Source organism: Eptatretus burgeri, chromosome 4 (assembly GCF_056783735.1).
Source record: "Eptatretus burgeri isolate ZD-2024b chromosome 4, Ebu_testis_v1, whole genome shotgun sequence".
Lineage (NCBI taxonomy): Eukaryota > Metazoa > Chordata > Myxini > Myxiniformes > Myxinidae > Eptatretus > Eptatretus burgeri.
The window spans coordinates 126,646,037-126,664,243 of NC_140964.1; the positions used below are offsets into that span (position 1 = coordinate 126,646,037).

Here is an 18,207-nt window from a genome sequence, read left to right on the forward strand (position 1 = left end):
AATGGTGAGTAAGGTGGCCCTAAAAATTTTGCGCTATCGTGTACCGTTTTGGCTGTATTTTGGGAACATACATACATATATACAAGATGAGAGTTTTAGTAATATATAGATAGATATAAATAGATTGATATTGGTTTGCCACATAATTAAATATATGTTATTTTATTTTATTTTAATTATGCTACTCTTTGGATTACATTAGTACTCTAAAGTCTTGTTTAACGCAGCAACTTATTGATCTAAGTTTTTTTGAGGAAATCCATGTTTATGAGAAAGATAAATACAATATGAAATTTTGAGTGAAAGTTTTCTTTTATGGATCGTGTGCAGTCACAGCTTGAGGCTGCGACAGACCCTGAGGAGGAAGAGCGTCTACAACAGCTGAAATATGCTGCAGCACAATGGCAGCAACAACAAAAGCTGATGGAGATGCATCACATTCAGATGCAGATGCAAATGCAGATGCGGCCTCCACCACCTCTGCCTACACCTCCACATCTACCACCACCTCCTCACTTGCCACTGCCTCCACATATTCCACCACCACTGCAACAACCACCGCCATTGCAACAGGGGCCTCCTCCACAGGGTCCTCCACCACAGTGTCCTCCACAATGCCCTCCTCCCCTGTGTTCACCACAGCAGACGCGGCCTCCGCAGCAGCCGCCTCCACAGCAGCCGCCTCCGCAGATGCCGCCTCCGCAGCAGCCGCCTCCACAGCAGTCCCCTTCGCAGCAGCCGCCTCCGCAGCGGCCACCTCCGCAGCAACCGCCTCCACAGCAGCAGCCGCCTCCACAGCAGCAGCCGCCTCCGCAGGAGCCGCCTCCGCAGAAGCCTCCGCAGCAACTGACGCATCAATCAGCCCGGCAGTCACTGCGACCACCATTGCTGCCGCAGCAGTTTCCATCACATCCACAGCAGTTTCCAATGCAGCCACAACAGCATACATCGCAGCAGTATCCACAGCAGTCGCAGCAGTATCCACCGCAGTCGCAGCAGTATCCACCGCAGTCGCAGCAGTATCCACCGCAGTCGCAGCAGTATCCACCGCAGTCGCAGCAGTATCCACCGCAGTCGCAGCAGTATCCACCGCAGTCGCAGCAGTATCCACCGCAGTCGCAGCAGTATCCACCGCAGTCGCAGCAGTATCCACCGCAGTCGCAGCAGTATCCACCGCGGCCGCAACAGTATCCAGCACGGCCGCAACAGTATCCAGCACGGCCGCAACAGTATCCAGCACAGCCTCAACAATATCCAGCACAGCCGCAACAGCAGCCACAACAGCATACTCCGCAGCCGCAACAGCACCCTGCGCAGCCGCAACGGCACGCACCGCAGCCGCAACAGCACGCTCCGCAGCCACAAGAGCACGCACCGCAGCCACAAGAGCACGCACCGCAGCCACAAGAGCACGCACCGCAGCCACAAGAGCACGCACCGCAGCCACAACAGCACGCACCGCAGCAACAACAGCACGCACCGAATCAGCACGCATCGCAGCCGCAACAGCACGCATCGCAGCCGCAACAGCACGCATCGCAGCCGCAACAGCACGCACCGCTGCCGCAACAGCGTACACCGCAGCAGCAACAGCATACACCGCAGCCCCAACAGCGTCCCCAGCAACCGCAACAATGCACAGAGTGGACACCATTGCAGCTACTCATCCAACAGTTGTCAAATTTTCAGGAAAAGGTACAACCTGTGAGGGCTTTTGAAATAGTCGTAGTTGCATTATTTTGGTGGTGGTGGTTAGGGTTTGCGTGGATAGTGGCTGATATTTTGTGTTGGTAAGTGGTTATATTTATGGTTGCTTAAGATGCACTAATAAATTGCGATAGCTCTGAGCAAATTCAAAGTTAAATGGTAATGTTTTTGCCAAATTGTTTGTGATTGGGTTACCTGGCATTGAGATTTGGTTGCAAAGAATAAAGACAGGTGTAATGCATATTGCTCCTTTAAAAAATAAACAACATTCATTCATGAACTTTTTATAAACAGGAATTATTTCAGTTTTGGCACTTCATTCATTTTTGCATATTTTGTAAAATGTTTTTATTCTAAGCATTTATTTTTGTGTTTGTTATTATTTAATTGGAAACAAAGCGAAATGTGTGTTTATGCCTCCTTGTTTTGGTGCTCATGCATTTGCATCCGTACATGTGTGCATCTCTCTTTCTTTGTGTTTGTCAATTTGTGGTGCAGCTGAACTCTCGAGACAATGTTCAGGAGCTAGAGGCACAACTTGAGAACCTGGACACCATGTATTCATCTTGGGAGCAGCAGTTTTCTGCTTGGAAGGAGCAGCATGGTTTGCATCCAAACCGTTCTATGGTTGCTCAGTTTGAAAGCCAATGGCAGCAATGGAAAGAGCAGGTTGAAACAACAAAGAAGATGATTCGTAGGCGTATTGAAGAACATAGTGTAGTGGAGAAAGCTAAAACTAAAACCCCTACCACCACAGAGGAAGTAAGCGATAGTTGCCAATCCCCAGTCACCACTTCCACTGGTGAAGTGAATACAGTGTCCCCTATTTCTGAGGCAATCACAGAAACCCAAGCTGCAGACTCACAGGAGTCATTTGCATCAGGACAGAAATGTCCATTGCCCCCCCATGAACAGCTGGCTATAAACAAAGAAATGTCAATTTTAAAAACGGACAAGGATGAGGGATCCAACAGATGGGATCACAGCTCTTCAAGATCAACTTTGGACACCACAAAGGACAATTTGTCTTGCCAGCCTGGTCCACTCCTCCCAAACCCTGAAGATCTCAGGTGAGTTGCCTGCACTGGCAAGTTCCAAAATGATCACTTTTACACAACTTTTTTTTTGTATACCTTGTCAAGGCTCGTATGAGAGCATACACACAACGCACAGCAAGGGGGGCATGAGACAAGAGGGGCGGGAATGGGAAGGACAAAACAGTGGGGAACGGAGACATTAGGAGATCTGTGGAAGGGAGAGGGAATGGGCGGGGAACACGGGGTATACAACAAAGATATTACAGAGACTTTCAGGAAGGAAAGCAGGGAATTTGAAGGAGGTGGGTTTGGGGTGGATTAACGGGAGTAGAAATGATTGAGGATTTGGATGGGGGATGATAGGTGGTGGTGAACAGCTGTTTTGACGGCCTGGAGGGAAGAATGGGATTGCACAGAGTGAGGGAGTTTATTCCAAAGGTGGGGAAAAGGAGGAATGAAAGAATGAAGGTGAGCAGTGATTCGTGATATTGGTAGTTTTACCAGAAGGGGGTTGTTGGAGGACCTTGAGCGCCCTGCGGAAATATAGTGGGGACAAATCACAGAAACAGCAAGGGTGGGAGGGGGCGAGACGAGAGGAGACAAAGACAGAAAGAGCACGGACCTGCCTGTGTTGAGAGGCCCAAAGACTCAGCCTCATCGCGGGAGATGCCAATGATCCGAAATGCCTTGGTTTCCACAGCGTGAAGCCGAGAAAGGTGAGAGGCAGGAACACCAGCCCAGAGGGGAGAGCAGTATTCCATCAGGCTGCGGATGAAAGCTTTGTGTGTGGTCGGGAGCTCAAGTGGGCCGGGGAAGGACTTTGCATGACGGAGGATTCCCAGTCGGCGATTGGCTTTGGAGGCCAGGTTGGAAATGTGGCTTTCCCAGGAAAGATCATGGCAAAGAGTTAGACCCAGAAGCTTGAAAGAAAGGACTTCTTCCAGAGGATTGTTGAGAAAGTGGATGGGGGGGGGGGTTCCAAATGGTGCTTACGAAGAGACATAGTGAGAGTGTGACATTTGTCCGGATTGAAAGACATGTTCCACGTGTTGGACCAGTTTCTGATTTAGACCCAGATCTGCATTGAGTGAAGCAGCTTGTCGGTCTGAGGGATGACAGATGGTAAGGCAGAGGGTGGAGTCATCAGCAAAGAGATAAAGAGGATTTTCCAGAGTCAGAGAGATCATCGATGAAAACCAGAAAAAGAATAGGGCCCAGAATGCTGCCTTGAGGAACTCCAGCCTGGACAGGAAGAGGGGATGAAAGAACTCCATTTCGTGCCACACATTGACTGCGACAGGAGAGGAAGTCTGCAAGCCATGAGTGGAGATGGCCCTGGATTCCATAGGAAGAGAGTTTGGTGAGCAGGGCAGGGTGCCAGACCGTGTCAAAAGCATATGATATGTCGAGGGATATGGCTCTGATTTCATGTCTGGAATTGAGTACCTCCATCCATTGTTGGGAGAGCAGAAGCAGCATATTCAGGGTAGACTGACCTGGTCTGAAACCAAATTGATGATCGGAAATCAGGCCACTGCAGAAGAGGAAGGCTTAATGTCTCAAGCGATGATGGATTCCTTAACATTGCTGATGATTGGGGGAAGGCTGATTGGTCTGTCGTTGCAAGGATCTATTTTTGCACCTTTTTAATGCAGAGCTGTAATCTTTGCTGATTTCCAAGCAGCAGGCAGATGACCTTGAGCAAATGAGGGGTGAATAAAAAAAAGAGAGGGGGTGAGCAAGAGCAGAGGAGCAGGTTTTTAGGACACGTGGGCTGATGCCGTCTGGACCGGTTGCAGAATTTGAGTCAAGGTTTGACAGCAAGCTGTCCACTTTGTCAGGAGAAAAGGACACATAATCCAGGGACAGTTGGGTGTGACCGGGAATGGTGGGTGCAGAAAGCGATGGATTTTGGACACAAGATTTTGATGCAAACACTGAGTTCAGGCATTCAGCCTTTTCGCATGCTATATCAGCAGTGCGGCCATTTGAGGTAATGGAGGGGGAACATACATACACCAGAAACCGATTTGATTAGATGACACCAGGATTTGGAAGAGGAAGAGAGGTTTGAGAGTTCAGACTTAAGCTTAGAAAGATGTTGTTTTATGGCTCTCCTGAGGGAAGATACACACTTGTTCCAAGCTTTATGGAAGGAACTGAGATTACCCTCAGTTGGGTTTGCTTTCCATGAAGCAAAGGCAAGTTTCAGGACAACTACCTCGCCACAAGCTTCAATGAACCATGGGTAGGAGGAAGGGTAGGACAGCTGAAGACGAGAGGAGATAAATCTGTGCATGAGGGAGAGGAAGTTTCTTTGAAAGAATTACCAGGATGAGTTGATGTTGGCGAGAGTAGCGATGGGAAACCAGTGTCGAAGTTTGATGGCTGCTTGGAGACCCTGCCAATCAGCTTGAGTGAAATGCCAGATTCGACGGCGCTGAGGTGGTTCTCTGATAACAGCCAGAGAGATGTCCACTTTGACAAGTACGTGGTCAGAAGAACCGATTGGAGTGGAGGAAGAACATCAGATATTTTCAGGGACATTTGTCAAAATCAGATCCAGAAGAGATCGACTACCATTGGTTGAGATCCGGGTCGGGAAATTGACCGATTGAGTCAGTCCCAATGAGTTGCAGAAAGCTTTTGCTGAAGTGCCATGACAGGTGAGAGAGGTACCCACACCTCGCCAACTGCCATGATGACAATTGAAGTCACCACATATGAGGAAGAGAGTTCGGATGAGAAGATAGAAGTTGTTCCATGTTTTCGGATCGTGAGGTGTAAATGGAGTCATCACTGTTTGGTGGACGGTGCAGTACACATATAAACATGAGGTGGGCGTGGAGGGGAAGCCGTAGCCAGAGGTATTCCTGGGGGTGTGGGGCAGTGAGGACAGTGCATGGAGAGTGAGGAATAGAGTCTTTGATGAAGAGAGCAACTCCTCCACCAGGACGAGGCTCAGTTCTGTCATCCCGGAGAATGGAGTAACCATGGAGAGAAACTTGTGAGTCAGAGACGTCTTGAGGGTGGAAAGTTTCTGTTCGGCCTTTTGTCTGGTTTGTCAGTGGCAACCTGCATGGAAAGATCTGTAAGGTTTGAGCGAAGACCCTGGATATTTGAGGTCCACACTGTTCATGAAGAGGGAGGGGAGGAGGCTTTGCGTGCAGGAGAGGGAGGGCAGGACAAGGGAGGAGGGGGGTTGGTAAGGAGAGTTGTTGTAAGTGTGGAAGACTCCAGAATAGCTCGGGGAGGGGGCCGGTTGAGGTGGAGAAAAGATACTGTGGTGCTGGCGGAGGGGGGGAGAGGGGGTAGATGGCAGTTGAGGATTTTAGGAGGTGGAGTGATGAGATGGAGGTGAGAGGGCAGGGGAAGGAGGCAGCTTTCAAAAGGGTGAGTGAGGGGAGGTGAATGGTGGGAGAAGCGTGAGTGGGGAGAGTTGAGGGAGAAAGGTGAGGGTGGAGCTTTTGAGAAAGGTGAGAGGGAGGCTTGGAGGAAGATGTGGGATGGTTGCTTTGAGAGGGAGGGCTGAGAGAGAGGTGAGCTGGCAGGCACTGAAGTTGGAAAAAAAGAATGGTTGATGGAAAGTGAACACTCGTAGCAAACTTTTTTTTTTAATTTCTAGCTCAGAGATGCGATTAAAGACATTTCTTGATGGATGGAATAAAGGCAAATTAAGAGAATGGAGAGAAGAAACGCTGTAACAGTTGGATTTTTATGCAAGGTATGAATGAAAGGTCGAATTGAGAGCAGTCTGTTGAAATTGAATAAGAGTCTTGAATAATGATACAGTCGAGTACCACACGTGTGAAAGAGGAAGATGAAGCATTATAAGAAATCGTTTTTATTGTTATTATTATTGTTTGAGAGAGTTTAACTCTAACCAAAACAGCCAGTGCATGTCTGTTTTTTATGTGATTGTCATTTTGCTGTAATAATATGGTGCATCACTCATCGTTGTGAATGTTTATGAAAGATAACGTTCTCATCTGTTTGCTGTGCTTGTGCAGGTCTTGGTCACAACAGCCACTTATCTCCACGAAAGGCGAAATGCCTCCCCGTGGTCCGATGCCTCCCCGTGGTCCGATGCCTCCCCGTGGTCCGATGCCTCCCCATGGACAGATGCTACCCCGTGGCCTGATTCCTCCTCGTGGTCCGACGCCTCCCCGTGGTCCGACGCCTCCTCGTGGTGCGACTCCTCCCCGTGGCCCGACGCCTCCCCGTGGCCCGACCCCTCCCAGTGGCCCGACCCTTCCCGGTGGCCCGACGACTCCCGGTGGCCCGACGACTCCCGGTGGCCCGACGACTCCCGGTGGGCCGACGACTCCCGGTGGGCCGACGACTCCCGGTGGGCCGACGACTCCCGGTGGGCCGACGCCTCCCGGTGGGCCGACGCCTCCCGGTGGCCCGACGCCTCCCGGTGGCCCGACGCCTCCCGGTGGCCCGACATCTCCCCGTGGCCCGTTACTTCCCTGTGGCCCATTGCTTCCCCGTGGCCCGATGATTCCCCGTGGCCCGATGATTCCCCGTGGCCCCATGCCTCCCCGGGGCCCGATTCCTCCCCGTGGCCCGATGCCTCCACACGGCCAGATGCCTCCCCATGGCCCGATGCCTCCCCACGACCCGATGGAACCCCGCGGCCCGATGGTTCCCCGTGGCCCGATGGGTCCCCACGACCCGATGGGTCCCCGCGGCCCGATGGGTCCCCGCGGCCCGATGGGTCCCCGCGGCCCGTTGGGTCCCCGCGGCCCGTTGGGTCCCCGCGGCCCGATGGCTCCCCGCGGCCCGATGGCTCCCCGCGGCCCGATGGCTCCCCATGACCCGATGGCTCCCCATGACCCGATGGCTCCCCATGACCCGATGGCTCCCCGCGGCCCGATGGCTCCCCGCGGCCCGATGGCTCCCCGCGGCCCGATGGCTCCCCGCGGCCCGATACCGACCCGTGGTCCGATGCCTCCCCAAGGATCAATGCCTCAGCGTGGCCCTGTTCCTCAGCATGGCCTTGTGCATGTGCCTCCTCGGGGCCCAATATTTCCACAGGGCCCAATGTGCCCACAAGGTCTGCTTCTGCCTCGTGGACAGGTCCCCCCTCGTGGACAGGTCCCCCCTCGTGGACAGGTCCCCCCTCGTGGACAGGTCCCCCCTCGTGGACAGGTCCCCCCTCGTGGACAGGTCCCCCCTCGTGGACAGGTCCCCCCTCGTGGACAGGTTCCCCCTCGTGGACAGGTTCCCCCTCGTGGACAGGTTCCCCCTCGTGGACAGGTTCCCCCTCGTGGACAGGTTCCCCCTCGTGGACAGTTTCCCCACCGTGGACAGTTTCCCCGCCGTGGGATGCTGCCTCACTGCGAGTCAGTGTCTCCCCATGACCTCCCACAGTCTGGAATGGAACACTGGTCAGACAACAATACTTGGCAATTTTCCCAATTTACTGATCCATCATATAAGGACCATATTGGAGATGAAGATGATTCTCCAAATGCACCACGATTAGGAACTCGACCTCAAATACCAATGGAAGACTTCCGTCATCCTCTTGATAATTGTCTTGGCCCCTTTGAGCGACATAATATGGGGGAAAGGCTTGAGGAAGAAACTCCAGATGATGTTCATCTGATGGACACGCCAAATTACTTGGAGTGGCCTCATCGACAGGATGTTTCTGAAAATTGGTCACGTGATGAGTTCCCAGGCCCAATGCAGTTTCCTCCCCAAAGAGCTGGCCCACCCTTGGAACGTATGCTTGCACCAGGCTGGGGTCGGTCTGCAACAATGTATAACAACAGAGATCCACACCTTCGACCATTGCGACCAAACAGACCTTTTGGTTTTGGGTTAGTTCGCCAGGGCTGGCCTGGAATGGGGCGTGGTCGTGGGGGTCCTTATCAATCAGAATGGTTTGGAAATTATTTGGCAACGGTTGAAGGGGGAGATATGCAAGAGAATATTGAAGGGGAGGAAATAGAAACTGGAAGATTAAATGACCGCAGGCATTCTGTGCCTGAAACGGGAGATGTTGACGAAATAATTGAGAATGAAGATAAAATTGGGGAGTTGCGGTCAATTCGGAGATACCAGTTGCATGCGGGTGACCCATATTTTGGAGTTGACAAAGAAGAACGACAAAATATTCATGAAGGTGTTGAGAAAGAGGCTTTTGTTGACATGCAAAGCCATTGGACACCACCATTCCATCATGATCTGCATTTTACCCGTGCCTTTCCAAGAAGAGGCATGTTTGCCAGGGGTCCTTGGTGTCGAGCTTTAGCAAGATCTCCTTGGGGCAGGCCTAGAGGGGGGATGGGCTGGGGACCCCGCCTCCCACCCTGCACCGATTTTGATTATGAGCCTGCTGATTCTTTTTCATTTGAAGACGCGTACCCATCAAACTCACCGCTACCGATTCCTGAAGAGCATGATTGGCGAGTAGAACGCCATTCACTACCACCACTTCCTCATCGACCATCATCACCCTACCAGGAGCTTTCCCCTTCGCCTCCAATGGCATACGCTGACAAAGGGCCGGAAAACCCTTCATCTCACCACGGAATGGTGGCACTTACTCCTCATGAACACAACATCATCTTGAAGGCTGCAAAGGAACTTAAAATGCTTCGGTATGAAAGTGTGTGGGATCATGGAAAGCTGGAAAGGACAAAGAAGGGTAGCGGAAATGTTTAACAATACTCGTAGACCTGTTCATCTTCCCGACCTTACAAACATTTGCCCTCCTTTGTAAAAGTGAATAGCGAATGGGATGTGAAGGTATCATTTTCATTTCAAGCTATTGTAATTTAAACATGTCTGAATTTGTGCATTTTTACATTTAGAGAGCAGCAAAAGCAGCTTCAAGAATTGGAGGAACTTCATGGGCCAAGTGTGGAAGAGCTTTCCTCCACCTTTTCTCAGGTACTGTCTACCTCACATTGTGCCAGGTTTGTATTCATGCTTTTCATGAACAAATATGAGTGGAGTTTAATTTGCATTTTTAGACCCCATCACCTTTATTTTTCATTCTTTATAAGTTGGGTTTAAATGTGCAGTGTGCCATTTGACCCTTTTTAATTTTTTTATATACATATTTTTTAACTTCGGATACTGTGTTTACCAGACAATTCAATACTGTACAAGAAAACATAGATGCAGGAGGAGTCTATTGTCCATGGTAGCTTGTGCCCTCTGGTAGCTTGTCCATGTTGCTACGTTTGAGCCTGGGGAGTAACTGCTGAAATCTATCTATCTGGGATCTTCTCAACATCTTTGTTCTTTATTCCTTTCACACTTCTTTCTAATTTTTTCACAATTCTCTTTATTCTAATTCTTGCTTTTCCTTCTCTTTCATCTCTCTTTCATCTCTCTTACTCTCTATTTCTCTCTTTCGTTATCTATCTCTTGAAGGAAAAGTGAATTCTTGTAGAAAGTTTTCTGTAAGGCTCACTTGGCTGCGCCTGAACAGGTTTGAGGTTTGTGGAGTAGCGGCTGAAGCCCGAATTCTATCCAGGTTCCTCCTGATGGCTCCATATTTGCTCTTTACTTCTTCGGGTTCCTTCTTGGTCTTCTGTTTGATTACCTGTTTTGTTTCCACTTGACATAATATGAACTTGACATAATTTGCTCTTCTTCCACATATGGTCCATATGCCGGAGCAGATGACGATACCACCTGGGGTGGCAAAACCTCAGTGGGTTTTTTTGGAAGGGTCTCTGGCTGAGGAACATATTTTGACGTGATGACCATTGCACAATGGCATCTTTATTCGAGTTTTGAACAAAAGCCATGTATTTTGATTTCCAATTTAAAAAAAATTGGATTTCATTGATAAAACCTTTTTGAGGGTGACATATGGCTTTGACTAGCTGCAATATTTATGAGTGAATTCCATGCATTTTGACCTATGGTTGCCATTGAAATGGCGTTTTTGGGTCAAAAACTGCTTAAAAAAACAAAAAAAAAAATTGAAATCACTCAAAGAATCAAATTATTGAATGACTTGGGATGGCAGTTCAAAGGACACCAAATACGAGAAATACATTACAATTATTTGAACACATGGATTTGATGTGAAAAGGCCATTTTGAGGTAAAACAGTTGTTGATTGAAAGCCATTTTCTAAAATTCAAAATATCAATGGCAGTTCAAAAATGGTGATGGCATATGATTGACAATGGTGCAATATATTCTTGTAAAGAAATTCAATTTGTTTGTCCCAGTGCTTCAACAGGATCTGTGGTAAATAAATACCTCGTTTTTGATATGCAATTTGTGGAATTTAGGTGACACAAAGAAGAAACGTACATTGTAGGTTGTCAGTCAAGACGTACACTCAAAATATCAAACAAACATTTTCTGTGGTATTAATTGATCAGGTTGATAAAAAGGTTAGTTAGTAGAATGACATTTTGGATGGTGAGAGATACTAACTTCTGTATACAAAGAGCTGTCTCTATCTGCTCTGTCAATGAGTACGAAACAGTGTCTCAGTTGATAACAATTTGCCACTGCCATTCTGAACAATATGAAGTGATTCCCCAAACTCACACTCCAACTTATGACAAATTTGCTTTTTGTTTGTCTTTAACCTTGTGAACGCCATATATGTTCATTGAAGAAATAAGGCGTGATGTGAGATTGATCGTGCTCATCACTTCAGGCATAAAAAAGAGCTAATTCCTCATGAATGTAAATAAGTCTGTACGAGTAATTCTCTGCTGCCTGATAGATTGTGTCATCATGCTTCCTACTACCTTCCATGCTATCACAACTGTCTGATGGAGACTCCTCTTTCTTGTGTACGTGGTAGCATGAACTATAGTAATGCCTGGTGTTGGCTTTATGGTTAGGGTGGCGGACTTTGGATCCTTGGGTCCTGAGTGCAAATCCTGCTCAGCTGTTAAATTAATACTAGGTGGGGTTAACTCGGCCTATCATCCTTCCGAGGTCGGCAAAATCAGTGCCAGCATGCTGGTATACTGTGTCGGAGTGGCGACCCGTCCAGGATTGTACCCAATAGCCAAGGAGACTGCGAAAGCAGCACCAACGCTCTGCACAGAGTATGGTCCCAATCTCCTCCTATAGTAATGGCCTTCAGCTGCCACAAGATCAGGTTTGGTGTGGGAGCATGCGTCGGAGCAGCGCGTCGCTGCATCCACTTTCTGCCGGTACTCCAGGGGCCTCCGTCTGACCATCCCCCAGGCAGATGCCTGGCCCATCCCCATCTCCTTGGGATGCCGATCAACCTGCTGCAGTCACGAGGCGGGTGGTCGGCCCATTGGCCTCCTCCACTCACGAGGCTCCCTCGCTGAGAATCTGGTGAGCAGGATCAGTGTCAGGAAAATGAGCCACATGTCCATACATCCGCAGCTGACGCTCATGGACTATGCAGGTAACGAATGTCATTTGAGTCTCTCTCAGCTGTGCTGTGTCACGTGATTGGGTTTTCGTATATCATGCCTCGCCCGCTAGGGGTGGCAGGAGTGTACTTCTGGTCGCGCAATAAAGCGGAGTTGATGCTGGCGCGCGTGCTTCTTGCGTCCCACTGCACCTCGTACACTCTAGTTGGCTGACGAGGATGGTTGAAAACGGACTTGTGCCCGTTTTCGACGGAGACGACTTCGAATTGTTTTCGGAGCAATTGGGATGCTATTTCCGCGCGAACGATGTGGTCGACGAGAGCAAACAGAAGTCGATCTTGCTCGCTTCGCTTTCGCCGGAGCATTATCGGCTACTGGGTGATTTAGTGGCACCGAACAGGCCCCGGGATGACGAGCTGTCGTTTCGGGACATTGTGCAGAAGATGATAGCACACATGGCGCCGGAGAAGTCATTACAGCTCGCTCGATTCCAGTTCGATCGCCTCTCGAAAGGGGCAGAGGAACGCGTCGCTGATTTCGTGGCGCGGATTAGGCATTCTTCCGTGGCCTGCAAGTTCACGGCGGGGGAGCGGCCAGCTCGGCTCAGAGATCGTTTTATTGCTGGTTTACGAGATGCGAAGATGGTTTCAGCGGTTTTACGGCTGAAGGGTGAAGCCATTACATTCTACTCGGCAGTCAGCACGGCTACAGCGGTCGAGCAGACTCGCGGGGATGTTCGAGCCATCACCGGCCGCGCAGGGTCGCGGGCACCCCGGGACGCGCGCACGACCTTCGATGTGGGTTGGACGTCGCCGCGCGTGCGGCGGGGTGACCCCGCGGACATGCTTGGGATGTGTAGGTCGACACCTGCGCCGTGCGTGCCCGTGTAAAGGCAACGTGTGTTTGAATTGTCACAAGGTGGGTCATTTGGCGCGTGTGTGCCGTGGGGCGCCGGCCACCGTTAAGGTCATGGACGGCGATGTGCGAGGCGACTCGGGGCGGAACCAGCGGCCGTTGATGGACCTGTTTTCGATTGGCCCGGCGACGGCGCGCCCGATGACGGTGGAAGTCGAAGTGAACAAAACGCCGATCACGTCCCAGGTCGATACGGGAGCAGCGGTGTCGCTCATTGGCGAACAGACCGCGCGTAGACTCAACGGCTTGAAGCTTATCAGGTCAAACCTCACGCTGTTCACGTACACCCGCGAGAAGATAACGCCAGTCGGGATGGCAGACGTGTCTGTGCGGTATCAAGGCCAGGTCGCCACGCTTCCGTTGTACGTCGTGCGGGGGAGGGGACCGTCTCTCCTCGGCCGAGATTGGATGGCCCGCATCAGGCTAGACTGGGCCGCAGTTCACCTTGTGCAACCCGTGCCGAGCCAGTGGGAGGATCAGTTGGAGGAGATTCTTCAAAGACATCAAGGGTTGTTTAGCGACGACCTTGGGAAACTCAAGGGCATGGAGGCAAAGCTCTTCTTGAAGGAGGGGGTGGTTCCTCGGTTTTGTAAACCGCGTCCGGTGCCGTATGCCCTGCGGGACAAGGTCAAGGGTGAACTGGATAGGCTGGAGGCCTGTGGAGTGATCGAACGGGTGTCGTGCTCGGATTGGGCCACCCCGGTTGTCACGGTGCTGAAACGGAATGGAGACGTCCGATTGTGCGGGGACTTCAAATCCACGGTTAACCCGGGGCTCAGCGTGGAGCAATATCCTTTGCCGTCAATCGATGAAATATATGCACGATTGGCGGGGAGTCGATACTTCACGAAGCTAGACCTGCGTGATGCATATTTTCACCTGCCGATGGATCCCGGGAGTAGCGAGCTTTTGACAATCAGCACGTGTCAAGGACTCTATCGATATACCCGACTCTGTTTTGGGATTGCTTCGGCCCCAGCTTTGTGGCAGAAAGCCATGGATCAGGTTTGCATTGGCCTGCCCGCTCAGACCTACCTGGACGATGTGCTCATTGCGGGGAAAACTGCGGACGAGCATCTTGCGAACATTGCTCAAGTGCTGACAAAGCTAGAAGCGTGCGGCCTGCGCTTGAACAGGGGCAAGTGCGCGTTCTTCAAGCAGCGCTTGGAATACCTCGGGCACATCATCACGCCGGAGGGGCTGTTGAAAAGTCCTCGGAAGGTGGAGGCGATTCAGCACATGCCACCGCCTCGCGACAAGACGCAGCTGCGCTCGTTCATTGGTATGGCCCAGTATTACCAAAGGTTCGTGCGCGGGCTCAGCTCACAACTTGCGCCGTTGACGCGGTTGCTCAGGAAGGACGAGCGCTGGGCTTGGGGGCCTGCACACCAGGCGTCGTTCGACTGCGTCAAGCGGCTGCTCACAGAGGATACGGTCCTCGTGCACTACGAGCCTGTGCGTCCGCTCCTATTGGCATGCAACAGCTCTGCATATAGCATCGGGGCAGTGCTCTCCCACAGGATGGACGATGGTTCCGAGCGGCCTGTTTGTTTTGCATCCCGGACCCTGTCCACAGCAGAGCGCGGATATGCCCAGATTGAGCGTGAGGCTCTCAGCCTCGTCTGGGGTGTGCGGAGGTTTCATCAATACCTGCTGGGGCGGCATTTCACTTTGCAGACGGATCACAAACCGCTTCAATTCATCCTGAGATCCGAACGCGGGGTGCCGGTGGTAGCAGCCGCGCGAATACATCGGTGGTGTCTGTTTCTGGGTGCTTACGATTATGATATTCAGTTCCGAAGCACCGAGAAGCATGCAAACTGCGACGGGCTCTCACGCTTGCCGTGTGCGGAGGGTCCAGCTGCGTCTGAGTTGGCCGACCGGATCGATGTGTTCGCGCTGGGCCAGGTCCAAAGCGGGCCGGTCACGGCCAGGCAGGTCGCGGTGGAATCGGCTCGTGATCCGGTGCTTGCCCGTGTCGTCCAGGCGATTTCTACGGGGAATTGGAGCGATCTGCCTTCGACACCGGCATTTCAACCTTTCACGTCACGCGCATCGGAGCTGTCGTTGGTCCAACGGTGCATAATGTGGGAAATGAGGACGGTGATTCCACCGAGGTTTAGGCAGCGGTGTTTGGAAGAACTGCATGTCAGTCACCTTGGCATCGTGAAGACCAAGAGTCTTGCTCGTAGCCTGTTGTGGTGGCCGGGGTTGGACAAAGACATTGAGCAGTTGGTTAAGCGTTGCGCCGCGTGCCAGACAGATGCTGATAACCCGCGTCGAGCTTCGGGTCTCTGGCCTGTGCCAGACCGAGCTTGGCAGAGGGTCCATGTAGATTTTGCGGGACCGGTTAATGGCAAAATGTTTTTGATTGTGATCGATGCATTCTCTAAATGGCCGGAGGTTGTAGTAATGCAGCATACATCAGCAAACATTACAGTGGAGAAACTGCGGACGATCTTTGCTAATAAAGGGTTGCCGGAGATCCTGGTCTCTGATAATGGTCCGCAGTTCCTCGCGGGTGTATTTGATGAGTTTATGCGCCAGAATGGTATTCGACATCTAAGGTCCGCACCGTATCATCCTGAGACGAATGGCCAAGCTGAGTCGTTTGTCAAGATGTTGAAGCGGGCTTTGCGCAGGGGGGGTTTTGCACCTGTGCAGACGGTGGTCGATGTCTTTTTGCTCCATTACAGGAACTCAGTTCATCCTGTCACGGGCGATTCGCCTGCCATTCGTCTCTATGGACGGGCATTGCGGTCCAGGCTGGATTTGCTGTGACCTGGAGGGTCGGGGAGTGGGGCAATGTCGCGTCCGACGCGGCAACGCAGCTTCGAGGTGGGGCAACGGGTAATGGTGCGCGATTATTTCCACGGTTCCAAATGGGTGCCGGCGGTGGTCTCTGTGGTGCTGGGGCCGGCAAATTGCATGGTGCGGACTGATGGTGGGGATGTGTGGAAGCGGCACGTGGACCAAATGCATGATCGCTGTTCAGCGTCGCCCCCCCCCCCCCCACACCTCCCCGGGCCGAACGATGCGGGACCCCCACCGGTAGTATCGCCGGCACCTGACGTTGTATCGCCGGGGCTGGTTGGGCCGACGCCAAGGGGGTCTTCGCCTGATGCCGTCCTACCCGGGGACGTCGGGCAGGCTGGGCGGTCGGGGGTGGCTGGTGTTGCGGAAAGTGCGAGTCCGGCGAGGGTGTCACCTCGACCGAGCCGGGAGGCGTCTGAGCCTGGGCTGTCTGGCGGCGCTGCCCGTCCGAGGTGGGTCAGGGTGCGGCCGCGGTACTTGGAGGATTATGAGTGTTGATGGGTTTCAGATGGTCATGTTGTGATTGTCCGTTCATCGTGTGACGGGTCATTTTACGAGGGGAGGAGTGTGCTGTGTCACGTGATTGGGTTTTCGTATATCATGCCTCGCCCGCTAGGGGTGGCAGGAGTGTACTTCTGGTCGCGCAATAATGCGGAGTTGATGCTGGCGCGCGTGCTTCTTGCGTCCCACTGCACCTCGTACACTCTATTGATCGCTGTTCATCACTCGTTGGACACACAGTCCGACCAGTGATAGCGAAGGATTCTCCAAAGAGACCTTGTACCAAAGGGATTAAGTCTCTGTCTCAGATCCTTGGTCAGCGTCCAGGTCTCACATCCATACAGCAAGACTGGAAGCACCAAGGACCTGAAGACTTGGACTTTCGTCCTGCAAAGTTATCGAAAGCGCCACACCCCATGATTCAGTGAATCCATGACTCCCCAGGCACAACCCAGATGTCCATTGACCTCTGGCTCACAGCCAGTAGAGATATGAATATCACTGCCAAGTTAAGTGAATCTCTCAGTGACCTCAACATTTTCACCACAAATAGGAAGAGACAAGATAGCAGCGTCCAAGATGTCATTGAAAGCCTGGATCTTAGTTTTGATCCAGGAGACCTGTAATCCCAGAGGCTCCAACTCCTCATCCAACACCATGAGGACTCCAAAAAGGATATCCCGAGTCTCCGCAAAGATGACTGCATCATCTGTGAAATCAAGGTTAGAGATCTTGACATTCCCAAACGATGCACCGCAGCTTGATCTCTCTGCCATACTCCCCAGAATTCAGTCCATACAAGCGCTGAAAAGTGTGGGGGCCAGCATACACACCTGACGAACTCCAGTAACAACTGGAAATAAGTCGGAGATGGTATCATCACATCTCGCAGCACTCTCAGTACCAGAGTATAGTTGAGACATCAGATTGATCAGTTTTGGTGGCCAACCACGAAGACCAAGAATCCTCCAGAGGGACCCACCAGGAGGGGGGGGGGGGGTTCGTTTGGACGACCAACGGGAAGGAGACCCTTGGCGACCCATTAGAGGTCGAGAGTGGCGAGATGGTGCAGAGACTCTCCCCGGTGGGACGTACAGTAAAAGAGCTGTTTGGCTGTCATTAACCAAAGAGTTGAGGGGGGCGTGGGGGGGGGGCAAAGAAGTCATAAGTCGGGCGACTTGTTTTTGGACTGCGGGCACCACAACCAGAAGCGCCCCCACCATCTTGGTTGTACGGTACCTCCCCGCTGCCTAGTTGAGGAGCACACGTGTAATGACATTTATGCCATGGTCTTGCAGTGTTGGAATGAATGATTGATATTGGGTTTATGTGTGAGTGTGTGGGAGAAGATCCACCCGAAACCATGTCACTAACCTGTACCACAAAGACAGGGCCCATGGAAATTTGGATTAGGTAAAGTGGGATGGCTCCACAGGTAACGTTGGGTATTATGGCATCTACCAGGGAACACAGTCTTCAGAAGGGTGTTGTACAAGTGTTAATGAGTTTTGGTTAAGGTTTTGTCTGTTATGGTATATAGGGTGTCCCAAAAAAATATACAACTTTTAAAATGCTTCGTTTGATCCTAAAAAAGCAGTAATTTTGTCACTAATGCTTCATTTCTTGTTGCAGAGACCCTGAAGTTTATTTTGATACCAAGCAAGCGCCAGAAAAATGCCAAGACTGACTATATAACAACGGACGAAAATTGTTGAACTTTGGCACCAGACGAAAAGTGTCATGCAGGTGCAACATCTTTACTCGAGACATTTCGGTATCCACTTGCGCCATGCACCAAACTTTCGGACAATAAAGTGCACCATCGCAAAGTTTACCAATGTGGGAACCATCTGTGACCTTCACAAGGGTCACAGTGGTCAGAAGAG

The 18,207-nt window shown here is 51.4% G+C and overlaps 1 protein-coding gene across 2 annotated transcripts in view; it reads left to right on the forward strand.

The window, feature by feature from the left end:
- The first annotated feature begins 308 nt into the window (after positions 1-308).
- Positions 309-18,207, forward strand: part of LOC147029058 (uncharacterized) — a 108,158-nt gene continuing 90,259 nt past the window's right edge. For both annotated transcript variants that reach the window (XR_015057815.1, XM_085879985.1), the window contains exons 1-4: positions 309-1,695; positions 2,206-2,777; positions 6,755-9,358; positions 9,572-9,650. Coding sequence is in view for 1 of the 2 variants with exons in the window: in XM_085879985.1 (XP_085736111.1) it covers positions 316-1,695; positions 2,206-2,777; positions 6,755-9,358; positions 9,572-9,650 (4,635 nt within the window). In the remaining variant the exon portion in view is untranslated. The remainder of the gene's footprint in view (positions 1,696-2,205; positions 2,778-6,754; positions 9,359-9,571; positions 9,651-18,207) is intronic.